We start from the raw sequence: 17,052 nt of genomic DNA, 5'->3' as shown, positions 1-17,052 counted from the left end.
ACAAATAGTATTTTTTTGGTTGCGCCATACATTTTATGGTAAAGCGAGTGATGTCATTACAACGGACAACTGGTCGCCCAAAAAACAAGCCTCATACTAGTCTGTGGATGAAAATATAAAAGAGTTAGGATTTTTTGAAGGCGAGGAGGAAAAAATGAAAAAATAAAATTTTCTGCGTCCTTAAAGGAGTACTCCGGCGCGCACTTTTTTCATTTCATCCCGTCCGGGCTGCAAAATGAAAGAAAACGCACTTTCTCTTACCTGCCAACGAGCCCCCGGAGCTCCGGTACACTCCGGTACAGGTGTTCGGTCCCCGGGCTGTATTCTTCTTACTTCCTGTTAGCCCGGCACGTCACACAGAGCTTCAGCCTATCAGCGGACGCAGCGATGTCCCGCCTTGGGGTTAAAGAGGTACTCCGGTGAAAAACTTTTTTTTTTAAATCAACTGGTGCCAGAAAGTTAAACAGATTTGTAAATGACTTCTATTAAAAAAATCTTAATCCTTCCTGTACTTATTAGCTCCTGAATACTGCAGAGGAAATTATTTTCCGTTTGAAACAGAGAGCTGTCTGCTGACATCATGGCTACAGTGCTCTCTGCTGACATCATGGCTACAGAGCTCTCTGCTGACATCTCTGTCCATTTTAGGAACTGTCCAGGGTAAAAGGAAATCCCCATAGCAAACATATGCTGCTCTGGATATTTCCTAAAATGGACAGAGATGTCAGCAGAGAGCACTGTGCTCGTGATGTCAGCAGAGAGCTCTGTGTTTCAAAAAGAAAATAATTTCCACTGTAGTATTCAGCAGCTAATAAGTACAGGAAGGATTAAGATTTTTTAATAGAAGTAATTTACAAATCTGTTTAACTTTCTGGCACCAGTTGATTTAAGAAAAAAAGTTTTTCACCGGAGTACCCCTTTAAGGCTTTTCCGAGTAGATTTTGTAGGGTTTATTGTGTCACATGTGTGTTGTGCCAGAATTTCCAACAAAAAAAATCCAAAAACCGACTAACTCTCCACTTTACTCAGAAAACCCTACAAAGGGGACGTGGCCATCAGGGAAAAATATATATTTTCAAATGAAATCTACAAATTTACTAAAGTTTCTGCATAAAACGTGGTGAATTTGAGCTCAGAGCAATTGTAAGAAGAGGAAAACGTAGGGAAATGGCGAGTATGTGCGTCTGTTACTAATGGGGATCACACTAAGGGCTCGTTCACACGAGAGGATTTATTTGCAGGTTTCCCGCTACTTGTTATAAAGGGGGCGGGCTATCCCCAGGAGATTTTCGGCTGTGGAATTTCCGATGCGGAAAACCCGCCACAAGCCCCATTGAAGAGCTCGTCCCCCTTTCTAACACGAAGCAAGAACCATGTATATAAATCAGCTCGTGTGAATGAGCCCTAAGTGTGTGCGGCAAGATGGTAAGACGCACTACTAGCTCTACTATTTTCTATTTTATTTACTGTATTTTTATTAATTAAAAAGTTATTCCTAAAATTTTATATTTTTTACATTTTATTTAATGTTTCAACTAATTACATTTTTTTTCTATTTCCTTTTTTTTTTTAATTTTACCAGATTTTTTTTTATTTTATACATTTTTTTAAACTTTTTTCATGTTTAATTTATTTATTTTTTTATTTTTCTGTCATTCCTTTTTTTTTTATCTATCCCATTCTATCTATATTAATGTCCCATTATAGTTCTGTTAATATCTAACCACAATACATCATAATTTTTTTGTTGATTTTTAAGTTTAATAATTTCACCTTTTTATCCCCACAATCCTAGAGAACTAATTTTCCACTATAAACTACAATACGTCACGTAAAAACAATATCAGAGTCGCTTCAGTCAGTAAAAGCGCCCAAAGGTAATACAACATAGAGAGACATTTGAAAATGGGTCTTGGTAATTAAAGGGGAACTCCAGTGGAAAACAATTATTATTTTTTTTTTTTTTTTAAATCAATTGGCGCCAGAAAATGAAACAGATTTGTAAATTACTTCTATTAAAGTAAATGAATAGTACTTATCAGCTGCTGTATGCTCCACAGAAAGTTGTGTAGTTTTTTCAGTCTGACCACAGTGCTCTCTGCTGACACCTCTGTCCATGTCAGGAACTGTCCAGAGCAGGAGAGGTTTCCTTCAAAGACTTCAAGGAAAGTAATTATAACTATTTGCACAACTATGTTTTTTGACAAGTACTACAACATTACATAGGGTCTTTAAGATGTGAATACCCCTTTAAAGTTATTAAAATGTGTGTTATTCTCTGCAGATTCTTGTACCAGGAGATCAGAGGAGAATCTTATATCTTCAGATTATAAAGCAGATGATGATATCACACAAGATACATATGAAGAACATTCCATTATCCCAGATACACCCTCAGCCCTTCACAGCCAAGATCTGTCATCTCATCCTTATATACAGGTCCTGTCTTCTCACTCATCACAGGATGTTCAGCAAAATAAAGGTCACAGAAGGGGTGTTGGACATCAACGAGCTCATACAGGAAAGAAACCATATTCATGCTCAGAATGTGGGAAATGTTTTACTTTTAAATCAGGTCTTGTTCAACATCAAAGAATTCACACAGGAGAGAAGCCATTTTCATGTTCAGTATGTGGGAAATGTTTTACTCAGAAATCAGACCTTGTTGTACATCAAAGAACTCACACAGGGGAGAAGCCATATTCATGTTCAGAATGTGGGAAATGTTTTAGTGTTCAATCACATCTTGTTCCACATAAAAGAACTCACACAGGAGAGAAGCCATTTTCATGTGTAGAATGTGGGAAATGTTTTACTGCGAAATCAACACTTAAATATCATCTAATAACTCACACAGGAGAGAAGACAATTCAGAGTAATAAATGATGCAGATAACACATCTATATATTATCCAAGTATATAGGATATCTGACATTTATACATACCGTATATACTCGAGTATAAGCCGACCCGAGTATAAGCCGAGACCCCTAATTTCAACCCAAAATCCCAGGAAAAGTTATTGACTCGAGTATAAGCCTAGGGTGGGAAATACATCATCCCCCCCTGTCATCATCCAGACCCCCGTCATTTACATCCTCATCATCATCACCGCCTGTCATCATCCAGACCCTCATCATCATCCCCTTGTCATCATCCCACACCCCCCCTTCATCATCCCCTTGTCATCATCCCCATCCCCCTTCATCATCCCCTTGTCATCATCCCACACCCCCCCCCCTTCATCATCCCCTTGTCATCATCCCCACCCCCCTTCATCATCCCATACCCCCCCTTCATCATCCTCTTGTCATCATCCCACACCCCCCCTTCATCATCCTCTTGTCATCATCCGCCCTCAGTGGTCTTCAACCTGCGGACCTCCAGAGGTTTTGAAACCTCTGGAGTTTTGAAACCTCCGGAGGTCCGCAGGTTGAAGACCACTGCAGCCTTCGACATCATCCAGCCCCCTCTCACCCCCTTTAGTTCTGTACAGTACTTGCCTCCTCTCGGCGCTGGTCCGGTCCTGCAGGACTGTCCGGTGAGGAGGTGGTCCGGTGGGATAGTGGTTCCGGGCTGCTATCTTCACCGGGGGCGCCTCTTCTCCACGCTTCGGGCCCAGAATAGAGGCGTTGCCTTGACGATGACGCAGAAGTACGTTGGTAATGAACGTACCTCTGCGTCGTTGTCAAGGCAACGTGACTATTCTGGGGCCGGGCCCGAAGCGCTTAGAAGAGGCCTCCCCGGTGAAGATGGCAGCCCGGAACCACTATCCCACCGGACCACCTCCTCACCGGACAGTCCTGCAGGACCGGACCAGCGCCGAGCGGAGGTGAGTACTGTACAGAACTAAAGGGGGTGAAAGGGGGCTGGATGATGTCGAAGGCCGCAGTGGTCTTCAACCTGCGGACCTCCGGAGGTTTCAAAACTACAACTCCAAGCAAGCCCGGACAGCTGATGGCTGCCCGGGCTTGCTGGGAGTTGTAGTTTTGAAACCTCTGGAGGTCCGCAGGTTGAAGACCACTGCGGGTGGGGAGTTCACTCGAGTATAAGCCGAGGGGGGTGTTTTCAGCACGAAAAATCGTGCTGAAAAACTCGGCTTATACTCGAGTATATACGGTATATCATATACTGCATCTCCAGACTTGTTACCAATTGTTAATAAAAGTTTTCTCTCTTATATGATTTATTATTCTTATATTCATCTCCGCACACTGGACTTATAATAAATGTAATATTGTCCCTGACGTTGTATATAGGGAATGTAACGCGTCAGTGTTGTCCCCGCCCCCTTCTCATTATGATTATAGAGACTTTAATTCAAGGCATCAGACAGGATCCGCGTGTCTCCCTTGAAGATCGTCTCTTCTGAACATAAGACGCTGCAGATACTTTTATTTATCACAAACCCTAGACCAGCGTTTCCCGTCTTGACGTCTATTTACGTAATTTTTTTATCAGGTTTTAAAATACATTTTTCTAAATCAGAAGCCGTTAATAATATTTGCCGCTTGTTCTATATGGTAAAATCTGAAGACAGGTTCCTATTAAATAATTGTTTAGGTAAAGGGGTATTTCTGTGCTCAAGCGTTCTTGAATTTTGTTCAGGACGCTTGGAGCCGGTGGCCGTGGTAGTGATGTCATAGCCACGCCCCCTAGTGATGTCATGCCACATCCCCTCCATTTATGTCTATAGAGATGAATAGAGGGGGCGTGGCTGGGAGGTCACCACCACTGCTGCACGGACCCGGCGTATGTTTAGAACAGCAGCAGGACCCCCACAATCAGACCTCTTATCTTCTATACTTTGGATAGAGGATTAGATGTCTAGCAGCGGAGTACCCCTATAAATAATTGTTAGTTACGTTTTAGGCGAGATGTCGGGACTTTGTATTTATTTTCCTATTTCTTCTTCTTTTTTTTTGTCGTCTTTCTTGTTCTCTTTTTAAAGTGTTTATATTTGTCATTTTTTTATTGTGGCAATATGAATATTACTGTTTGGCCCTTTTCACACTACAAAATTACTCCTTTTTATAAATCTGTTTGAAATTCCTTTAGAAAATGTTAAAAAAAAGGATGTTCTACGTCTGTTACAAAATCCCATTAAAGTCTATGTGATTTTTCTATTATCCGTTATGACCTGTAATAGTTCGTTACAACTAACGGAATTTAGTGGTGACGGAACATGTGACGGGACTTGCACTAATTATTTATCCGTTTCAAGAAACGGATAAATTAACATCCGTTATATTTTAACATTGAGGTCTATGGCTGACGGACGTTACCAAATACATCCGGAAATGTCCCTTATTGTAACGGACATTGGTTTTACTGAGCATGCTCAGTAAAGCCTTCTCTACCCTGAAGTCACATGGTGTAGTGCTCACACCCCCCTGTTAGGACATCCTAAAGATTACTATGTTATCCCGGATTAAATACATTTATTTCTCTACCTTATATTTTAGCTCCTATAAAGTACAAAAAACTAAAGGGAACACTAAGATAACACATTCTAGAGCAATCATCGCTCCTTAACCCCTTCCCACAAATGGACTTAATTGTTCATCCATTTTTTTCTGTGCGTTCCCGCAAATTGACGTACAATCACGTCCAGTCACGATCACAGCGCCGCGGGTGTGCGGTGGTGATCAGCGGTGGGGACGGCGATCTACTTTACAAGTAGAGAATCTGAAATTCCAAAAAATGCTAGATTTTAAATTTTTCATGAAATGTTTGGTGTTTTTCACACTAAAATGCAGAATGTATGGACCAAAATTTACCACTAACATTAAAGGGGTATTCCAGATAAAAAAAACTTTTTTTTATATCAACTGGTTCCAGAAAGTTAAACAGATTTGTAAATTACTTCTATTAAAAAATCTTAATCCTTTCAATTATTATCAGCTGCTGAAGTTGAGTTGTTGTTTTCTGTCTGGACACAGTGCTCTCTGCTGACATCTCTGCTTGTCTCAGGAATTGCACAGAGTAGAAGAGGTTTCCTATGGGGATTTGCTTCTAAACTGGGCGGTTCCCGAGACACGTGTCATCAGAGAAGACTTAGACAGAAAATAACTCAACTTCAGCAGCTCATAAGTACTGAAAGGATTAAGATTTTTTAATAGAAGTAATTTACAAATCTGTTTAATTTTCTGGAGCCAGTTGATATATAACAAAAGTTTTTCCTGGATAACCCCTTTAAGTACAATATGTCACGAAAAACCAATCTGAGATTCCCTTTGATAATGTAACGTTCCCGCAGTTATTACAACATAAAGGGGACAGGACAGGATTATAAATGAGCCTTGGTTACCATCAGACTGGATTCCCTTCATCAGTTGGTATCCATAGGGGGCGCTCTCTGTGTACACTACTTTACCTGTCTCACATATGCACCAAGCACATAGCAGGCGGCATTAACTGACAAAAGCATCAGCCAATCGGAGTGCTGGGCCAGTGCAATATGCAAATGAGCTGCCACAGGTGACGTAACCGCCCCCTTTCTGTCCCGTTTTATAAAAGAAGGAAGATGATTAGTCTGTGAGAGGGCGGAGGAGGGGCGGGCGGAGGAGGGGCGGGCGGAGGAGGTCGTTCTCTTGTCAGGTCCTTTTCCATTCACTTGTCATATACACCTCTCCCCAAGTACAAGGTCTCCCCCCCCATGGGCCCATAAATAGAGCGGCTGTTATAGTAGAGGACGGTAGGTGAGATGTGGACAGTCATCTAGGAGCCACAGAGCCTCTTTGCTGGTGGACAAACAATGTCACATCCCTTGTGGGCAAACTGAGCCGCACTCTCATTGGGTACCTACCTTATTAAGCTTAGGATTCACACCCTAATTCCTACCAACATTATTATTGCTTTTGGAACCCAACAGGTTGGGGGGGGAGGGGCAGAGTTTACAAAATCCCGGGGTCCAGCCCTTTGGAATGACATCTACATGTTATCCGTTTGGGCTTCGCTGGTAGGATTGGCCGCACCTAACACAACCACAAGTAGGACCCATCTTAGTGTTCTCCAATCTAATATGTGGCAGGAGGCCTGATAGTCCCCTGAGGGGCAGAGACATTGATCTGGGTGAGAGGAGGAGACAGGGGCCTGTGTACAGAGATGGACAATGCACAGTCCCACTTACCTGGCTGCCGTGATAGAGACATGGCGCCCCACTGGCCCCCGCACACACAGTCGGTGTGATGACTGTACAATGTCTGATGTCTGCCATAAGTGGTGAGTCACGGCTGCTTGTAGCAGCTGATACACAGAGTCTATAAGGCAAGCGCAGGGAAAGTGTCCGGTGTCCAGAGTTTGGCGAGAGGAGTCTTTACTCTTTCTGGTAGCCAGGACTGTGAATAAGTGACCCTGAGCCCATTGTATGTGCAGACTATTAGGTAGAGTCCTGAGCACTTGGATATGACTACCTTACCGGCTGGCACCCGTATGGTGGCGCTAGTGAGCAGTTCTCCAGTGTAATCCAGGTAATAGCGATGATGACTGTGATGATGTCATGTCCCGGGCTGAGAATGAAGCGCTGACTGTGAGATCAGGGGAAAACACTAATCCCAGATGTTTGGTGGGTGACGACTTCTATACGGCAAGATGGCTGAGTGGTTAGTGCTCTTGCCTTACAGCGCCGAGGTCGTAGGTTCAAATCCAACCAAGGACGACATCTGCAATGAGTTTGTATGTGTTTACGTGGGCTTCCTCCAGGTACTCTGGTGTCCTCTGCTGTATGTGTACATAGGAGAGCTGTATATGTGTAATGTACATGTAGCTGAGCTGTATGTGTACACAGTAGTGCTGTATATGTGTAATGTACATGTAGCTGAGCTGTATGTGTACACAGTAGAGCTGTATATGTGTAATGTACATGTAGCTGAGCTGTATGTATACACAGTAGAGCTGTATATGTGTAATGTACATGTAGCTGAGCTGTATGTATACACAGTAGAGCTGTATATGTGTAATGTACATGTAGCTGAGCTGTATGTATACACAGTAGAGCTGTATATGTGTAATGTACATGTAGCTGAGCTGTATGTATACACAGTAGAGCTGTATATGTGTAATGTGCATGTAGCTGAGCTGTATGTATACACAGTAGAGCTGTATATGTGTAATGTGCATGTAGCTGAGCTGTATGTGTACACAGTAGAGCTGTATATGTGTAATGTGCATATAGCTGAGCTGTATGTGTACACAGTAGAGCTGTATATGTGTAATGTACATGTAGCTGAGCTGTATATGTGTAATGTACATGTAGCTGAGCTGTATGTGTACACAGTAGAGCTGTATATGTGTAATGTGCATGTAGCTGAGCTGTATATGTGTAATGTGCATGTAGCTGAGCTGTATGTGTACACAGTAGAGCTGTATATGTGTAATGTACATGTAGCTGAGCTGTATGTGTACACAGTAGAGCTGTATATGTGTAATGTACATGTAGCTGAGCTGTATGTGTACACAGTAGAGCTGTATATGTGTAATGTAGCTGAGCTGTATGTGTACACAGCAGAGATGTGTAATGTGCATGTAGCTGAGCTGTATGTGTACACAGTAGAGCTGTATATGTGTAATGTACATGTAGCTGAGCTGTATGTGTACACAGTAGAGCTGTATATGTGTAATGTACATGTAGCTGAGCTGTATGTGTACACAGTAGAGCTGTATATGTGTAATGTACATGTAGCTGAGCTGTATGTGTACACAGTAGAGCTGTATGTGTAATGTACATGTAGCTGAGCTGTATGTGTACACAGTAGAGCTGTATATGTGTAATGTACATGTAGCTGAGCTGTATGTGTACACAGTAGAGCTGTATATGTGTAATGTGCATGTAGCTGAGCTGTATGTGTACACAGTAGAGCTGTATATGTGTAATGTACATGTAGCTGAGCTGTATGTGTACACAGTAGAGCTGTATATGTGTAATGTACATGTAGCTGAGCTGTATATGTGTAACATAATGGGAGTAAATGTCCTATCCTTTGTATAGGGAATAAGATGTCTATGGGTGGACTTGTCCTCACTCAATTCCAAAGAGACATAAATTGATCTAGAACCCTCCAGGGAGCCCCATAATTTGGGGATAGATTGTCTGACAGGCGATCTGTGTGGTAACATTACCTCCTGACCTCAAGGACACTTCACACATTTCACAGATTTTGGGAGAAATCGATTGGAAGGAGAATTATATTATTGCCACTTTAGATGTCACCTCCCTCTACACAATAATAGATCAGGGGAAAAAAGGGGGGGGGCTGCTGTCTAAAGGGGGGGACAAGGGTGCAATGCTCTGCACATACCCCCACCTGTATAGGAATGTACATACACTGCTATACACATGGGGGGTATTTGCAGACTGCATAGCATTGCACACTAGGGTCTGTAAAAGCAATGCTCTGCAGTCTGCACATACCCACATGTGTATAGGAGTGCTATATAAAAAAAAGGAAAATATAATGGAAATAAACCGCTCCCCCCAATAAAAATTATCTCCCCCTTTTCCTACTGCTATACAAAAAAAGTAAAAACAATGTTCTACAGATCTGATACTGCCGCGTCATTAATAATGACAGCAACCGGCATAAACATAAATAAAATAAATTCTGCTGTTTGGTGAAATCACATGTTACAAACTTTTAATATGGCCATTGTACAGGATTATTCTAGTAGAATCAGCTGAACCCCTTTTTTTTTGGCATTTTGACATTTTTTCCGATTAACCGATGAATAAACAACTAATTGATTATTAAAATAATGGTTGGCTGCAGCCCTACTCTAAATCAGCCACAAATCCTGATGACACTTAAGTTTTCATGAAATATCTAATGTTTTCCTACCTCGTCCGAGGCGTTGAACTATTTCACTCTTTTCGGCAGCAGAGAGATTCTTTTTCTTCCCCATATTGCTTGAACATAATGTCTGCTTAATAATGTGGGACACCCACCTTTAGTAGTTGTTCCTTAATTTGGGCTCAACTGGCACAGACTAATTATCACAGGTGTCCGAGATTCTTTAGTGATCATAAGAGCCTGAGACACAATGTATCCTTAAGTTACACTGGAAAACTAAATATTTAATCTTTGTGACACTTAAATAGAATCTGCATAATAATTTGGAACAGGGTTTATATATACATTAAGGTACAATATTCTAGTACTTGGTTGAGTATTTTTTTTGGAATACTCATACTTTTTCAATATTAGTTTATTGCTCTCTCTTGTGACTCTGACTGCAATAGTCGTAGTATTTGTACTATTTGACAAGTTGGAAGGTTACTTTCCAGTGTGAGCTCTTTGCTATATAAGAAGAGTTGATTTCTGACTAAGACATTTCCCACATTCTGAACATGAAAATGGCTTCTCCCCTGTGTGAGTTCTTAGATGTACAACAAGCCGTGATTTTAAAGCAAAACATTTCCCACATTCTTTACATGAAAATGGCTTCTCCCCTGTGTGAGTTCTTTGATGTACAACAAGCCGTGATTTAGAAGTAAAACATTTCCCACATTTTGAACATGAAAATGGCTTCTCTCCTGTGTGAGATCTTTGATGTTCAACAAGATGTGATTTTTGAGCAAAACATTTGCCACATTCTGAACATGAAAATGGCTTCTCCCCTGTGTGAATTTTCTTATGTTTAACAAGATTAGCTTTTTCTGGAAAACATTTCCCACATTCTGGACATGAAAATGGCTTCTCTCCTGTGTGACTTCTCTTATGTCTAACAAGATTAAATTTTTGGGTAAAACACTTTCCACATTCTGAACATGAATATTGCTTCCTTCTTGCACAATCTCGTTGATGTCCAACGCCCCTTCTGTGACCTTTCTTTTGCTGAACATCCTGTGATGAGTGAGAAGACAGGACCTGTATATAAGGATGAGATGACAGATCTTGGCTGTGAAGGGCTGAGGGTGTATCTGGGATAATGGAATGTTCTTCATATGTATCTTGTGTGATATCATCATCTGCTTTATAATCTGAAGATATAAGATTCTCCTCTGATCTCCTGCTACAAGAATCTGCAGAGAATAACACAGATTTTATTAATAATTGTGCCCATATTTATAGTCTTTTTAGTAGAACATTATAAGTGCAGCATGTGACATCATGGAACCTTCTCACCGTCCTATGGATACTAAATAGTTAATGTAGACATAATATAGGTTCCCTATTATCTAGTACAATGATGGGGTAACTCCGCCCCTGTGTACTAGCAGGACCTTAGAATAATTTTAACAAAAAATAATAATTAACTGAGGAATTAAAGTGTTACTCCACCCACAGGATAGGGGATAAGATGTCTGTGGGTGGAGTACCCCTTTATAGGAGGCTCCCCTTAGGGGATATAAGGCTCCAGTAAACCACACCCCTACAGTTTTTATCGTCCTATGTAGTCGGCCTTTTTGTTACTGTCCCTGTTTTGGACGCTTCTCTTTGGGGAAGGATTTTGGCCGCGTTTATCATTGTGTTTACCCTTTTTCCGTCTATATTTGGGGCTATTTTGGCACAAGTTTCCTATTTTTGCGCCTTTACACATTTGCTGATTTTGAGTTGTAATCCACAGATTTTAGTAATACACATGATATGGACGGGTTTTATGAAGTGCAACGTTTTTGTGAAAAGGTGCAAAAAAAGGTGCAAAACTACCAAAAAATTTCTCTAAACTCCACCAGCCCAGACTTAGCTTTTTTGTGTATGTGAAGAGAGAAATTTCAGAAAATGTGACCGGCACAAAATGTATCACGTGATCTGCGACCAGAATAAGTTTGTTACTTCTACAAATCACAGCACAAGGTGCAGAAAATACTTCACTTATGGGGCTTTCACACTACGTTTGTACTGTACGGTTGCTGGATCTGGTTGGGAGGGGCGAAAACCGGCCGCTCCCCTATCCCAGCCGGATCCGGCCCGAACCCCATTCATTTCAATGAGCCGACCGGAATCAAATGCTGACTCCGGTTGTCTCATTTTTCCCTGCATACGGTTTTCTGACCGGACCTAAAACCGTGGTATACCATGGTTCTAGGTCCGGTCAGAAAACCGTATACGGGGCAAAAATGATAGAATTTCACACAAGATTGCTGCAGCCGGTGACTAAGTAGAATCTGTGACTGTTCTTTTCATTTAGCGAATACTACTCACCTGGGCGGTTACCTGTAGGAATGTCCTCCTTATACTGCTCATCACTGCTCACATCTGTCTCTTCTTCTTCCTTTATAACTGTAGCATTAATATAGATCAGATCTTTCCCTGTAGGAATGTTCTCCTTATACTGCTCATTACTGCTCACATCTGTCTCTTCTTCCTTTATGTCTATAGTATTATTATAGATCAGATCTTTCCCTGTATGAATGTCCTCCTTATACTGCTCATCACCGCTCACATCTGTCTCTTCTTCTTTCATTATGTCTGTAGCATTAATATAGATCAGATCTTTCCCTGGAGTAATGTTCTCCATATTCTGCTCATCAAGAGGACGGGGACACCTCTCTGGTGCTGTTCTCTTACTGGATCTGACTGTAGGGAACACATACAGAGACTGAATTCATTCTTTACATACAAATAATGAGAGGACGTGTGTATATAGTCATGTCTATTACCTGGTGATGTGAGGGGCTGCTGATCCTCCATCATGACCTGATCCTTGTACTGATCCTTGTGTCCTTCTACATACTCCCACTCCTCCATGGAGAAATAGACCGCCACGTCCTGACACCTTATAGGAACCTGACACATAATGATACAGACATCACCCCAACCCCTCCAGTGGTGTTACTGTATAATGTCCCAGCATACCCTGCAGTGTCACCTCTCCAGTCATCACCAGACCCCTCCATTACTGTATAATGTCCCAGCATTCCCAGCAGTGTCACCTCTCCAGTCATCACCAGACCCCTCCATTACTGTATAATGTCCCAGCATTCCCAGCAGTGTCACCTCTTCAGTCACCACCAGACACCTCCATTACTGTATAATGTCCCAGCAGTGTCACCTCTCCAGTCATCACCAGACCTCTCCATTACTGTATAATGTCCCAGCAGTGTCACCTCTCCAGTCATCACCAGACCCCTCCATTATTGTATAATGTCCCAGCAGGGTCACCTCTCCAGTCATCACCAGACCCCTCCATTACTGTATAATGTCCCAGCATTCCCAGCAGTGTCACCTCTCCAGTCATCACCAGACCCCTCCATTACTGTATAATGTCCCAGCAGTGTCACCTCTCCAGTCATCATCAGACCCCTCCATTACTGTATAATGTCCCAGCAGTGTCACCTCTCCAGTCATCACCAGACCCCTCCATTACTGTATAATGTCCCAGCAGTGTCACCTCTCCAGTCATCACCAGACCCCTCCATTACTATATAATGTCCCAGCATTCCCAGCAGTGTCACCTCTCTAGTCATCACCAGACCCCTCCATTACTGTATAATGTCCCAGCAGTGTCACCTCTCCAGTCATCACCAGACCCCTCCATTACTGTATAATGTCCCAGCATTCCCAGCAGTGTCACCTCTCCAGTCATCACCAGACCCCTCCATTACTGTATAATGTCCCAGCAGTGTCACCTCTCTAGTCATCACCAGACCCCTCCATTACTGTATAATGTCCCAGCAGGGTCACCTCTCCAGTCATCACCAGACCCCTCCATTACTGTATAATGTCCCAGCAGTGTCACCTCTCCAGTCATCACCAGATCCCTCCATTACTGTATAAAGTCCCAGCAGTGTCACCTCTCCAGTCATCACCAGACCCCTCCATTACTGTATAATGTCCCAGCAGTGTCACCTCTCCAGTCATCACCAGACCCCTCCATTACTATATAATGTCCCAGCATTCCCAGCAGTGTCACCTCTCTAGTCACCACCAGACACCTCCATTACTGTATAATGTCCCAGCAGTGTCACCTCTCCAGTCATCACTAGACCCCTCCGTTACTGTATAATGTCCCAGCAGTGTCACCACTCCAGTCATCACCAGACCCCTCCATTACTGTATAATGTCCCCGCAGTGTCACCTCTCCAGTCATCACCAGACCCCTCCATTACTGTATAATGTCCCCGCAGTGTCACCTCTCCAGTCATCACCAGACCCCTCCATTACTGTATAATGTCCCAGCAGTGTCACCTCTCCAGTCATCACCAGACCCCTCCATTACTGTATAATGTCCCAGCAGTGTCACCTCTCCAGTCATCATCAGATCCCTCCATTACTGTATAATGTCCCAGCAGTGTCACCTCTCCAGTCATTACCAGACCCCTCCATTACTGTATAATGTCCCAGCAGTGTCACCTCTCCAGTCATCACCAGACCCCTCCATTACTGTATAATGTCCCAGCAGTGTCACCTCTCCAGTCATCATCAGACCCCTCCATTACTGTATAATGTCCCAGCAGTGTCACCTCTCCAGTCATCATCAGATCCCTCTATTACTGTATAATGTCCCAGCAGTGTCACCTCTCCAGTCATCACCAGACCCCTCCATTACTGTATAATGTCCCAGCAGTGTCACCTCTCCAGTCATCACCAGACCCCTCCATTACTGTATAATGTCCCAGCAGTGTCATCTCTCCAGTCATCACCAGACCCCCCCATTACTGTATAATGTCCCAGCATTCCCAGCAGTCACCTCTCCAGTCATCACCAGACCCCTCCATTACTGTATAATGTCCCAGCAGTGTCACCTCTCCAGTCATCACCAGACCCCTCCATTACTGTATAATGTCCCAGCAGTGTCACCTCTCCAGTCATCACCAGACCCCTCCATTACTGTATAATGTCCCAGCAGTGTCACCTCTCGAGTCATCACCAGACCCTCCATTACTGTATAATGTCCCAGCATTCCCAGCAGGGTCCCCTCTCCAGTCATCACCAGACCCCTCCATTACTGTATAATGTCCCAGCATTCCCAGCAGTGTCACCTCTCCAGTCATCACCAGACCCCTCCATTACTGTATAATGTCCCAGCAGGGTCACCTCTCCAGTCAGCAGCTCCATCATCTTGTTGATGAGTTCTAGGATCTTCTGTTCATCCATTTCCTCATGTTTCAGGGAGTGAGGTGGGGGCCCCGGGATTGGGCTCAGGGTTCTTCCCCATCCTTCACACACAGGGGCCCGACAGTGCCCACTAGAGGACTTCTTCACTACTGTGTAATCCTGTGTATGGAGAGACACATTAATATCACTACATACATTCCCAGAATCCCTCACCTCTCCAGTCATATCCATCTGTTATTCCATAGATAAGAATAAGGTCATGTGACATCACTCCCAGAATCCCTCACCTCTCCAGTCATATCATCTGTTATTACATAGATAAGAATGAGGTCATGTGACATCACTCCCAGAATTCCTCACCTCTCCAGTCATATCCATCTGTTATTACATAGATAAGAATGAGGTCATGTGACATCACTCCCAGAATCCCTCACCTCTCCAGTCATATCCATCTGTTATTACAGAGATAAGAATGAGGTCATGTGACATCACTCCCAGAATCCCTCACCTCTCTAGTCATATCCATCTGTTATTATATAGATAAGAATGAGGTCATGTGACTTCACTCCCAGAATCCCTCACTTCTACAGTCATATCCATCTGTTATTATATAGATAAGAATGAGGTCATGTGACATCACTCCCAGAATCCCTCACCTCTCCAGTCATATCATCTGTTATAACATAGATAAGAATGAGGTCATGTGACATCACTCCCAGAATCCCTCACCTCTCCAGTCATATCCATCTGTTATTACATAGATAAGAATGAGGTCATGTGACATCACTCCCAGAATCCCTCACCTCTCCAGTCATATCCATCTGTTATTACATAGATAAGAATGAGGTCATGTGACATCACTCCCAGAATCCCTCACCTCTCCAGTCATATCCATCTGTTATTACATAGATAAGAATGAGGTCATGTGACATCACTCCCAGAATCCCTCACCTCTCCAGTCATATCCATCTGTTATTACAGAGATAAGAATGAGGTCATGTGACATCACTCCCAGAATCCCTCACCTCTCTAGTCATATCCATCTGTTATTATATAGATAAGAATGAGGTCATGTGACATCACTCCCAGAATCCCTCACTTCTACAGTCATATCCATCTGTTATTATATAGATAAGAATGAGGTCATGTGACATCACTCCCAGAATCCCTCACCTCTCCAGTCATATCATCTGTTATAACATAGATAAGAATGAGGTCATGTGACATCACTCCCAGAATCCCTCACCTCTCCAGTCATATCCATCTCTTATTACATAGATAAGAATGAGGTCATGTGACATCACTCCCAGAGTCCCTCACCTCTCCAGTCATATCCATCTGTTATTATATAGATAAGAATGAGGTCATGTGACATCACTCCCAGAATCCCTCACCTCTCCAGTCATATCCATCTGTTATTCCATAGATAAGAATGAGGTCATGTGACATCACTCCCAGAGTCCCTCACCTCTCCAGTCATATCCATCTATTACATAGATAAGAATGAGGTCATGTGACATCACTCCCAGAATCCCTCGCCTCTCCAGTCATATCCATCTGTTATTACATAGATAAGAATGAGGTCATGTGACATCACTCCCAGAATCCCTCACCTCTCCAGTCATATCCATCTGTTATTCCATAGATAAGAATGAGGTCATGTGACATCACTCCCAGAATCCCTCACCTCTCCAGTCATATCCATCTGTTATTACATAGATAAGAATGAGGTCATGTGACATCACTCCCAGAATCCCTCACCTCTCCAGTCATATCCATCTGTTATTACATAGATAAGAATGAGGTCATGTGACATCACTCCCAGAATCCCTCACCTCTCCAGTCATATCCATCTGTTATTATAGATAAGAATGAGGTCATGTGACATCACTCCCAGAATCCCTCACCTCTCCAGTCATATCCATCTGTTATTATATAGATAAGAATGAGGTCATGTGACATCACTCCCAGAATCCCTCACCTCTCCAGTCATATCCATCTGTTATTCCATAGATAAGAATGAGGTCATGTGACATCACTCCCAGAGTCCCTC

The 17,052-nt window shown here is 42.8% G+C and overlaps 1 protein-coding gene across 1 annotated transcript in view; it reads left to right on the top strand.

Moving 5' to 3' along the window:
• The window catches only part of LOC130298082 (paternally-expressed gene 3 protein-like), a 64,078-nt gene that overhangs the window by 34,954 nt on the left and 12,072 nt on the right, over positions 1 to 17,052 (top strand). Inside the window, exon 10 of the mRNA XM_056550975.1 lies at positions 2,285 to 2,878. Coding sequence (XP_056406950.1) covers positions 2,285 to 2,878 — 594 coding nt within the window. The remainder of the gene's footprint in view (positions 1 to 2,284; positions 2,879 to 17,052) is intronic.

Source organism: Hyla sarda (assembly GCF_029499605.1).
Source record: "Hyla sarda isolate aHylSar1 chromosome 1 unlocalized genomic scaffold, aHylSar1.hap1 SUPER_1_unloc_2, whole genome shotgun sequence".
NCBI classification, from domain to species: domain Eukaryota; kingdom Metazoa; phylum Chordata; class Amphibia; order Anura; family Hylidae; genus Hyla; species Hyla sarda.
This window is presented reverse-complemented; position numbering and strand designations above follow the sequence as displayed.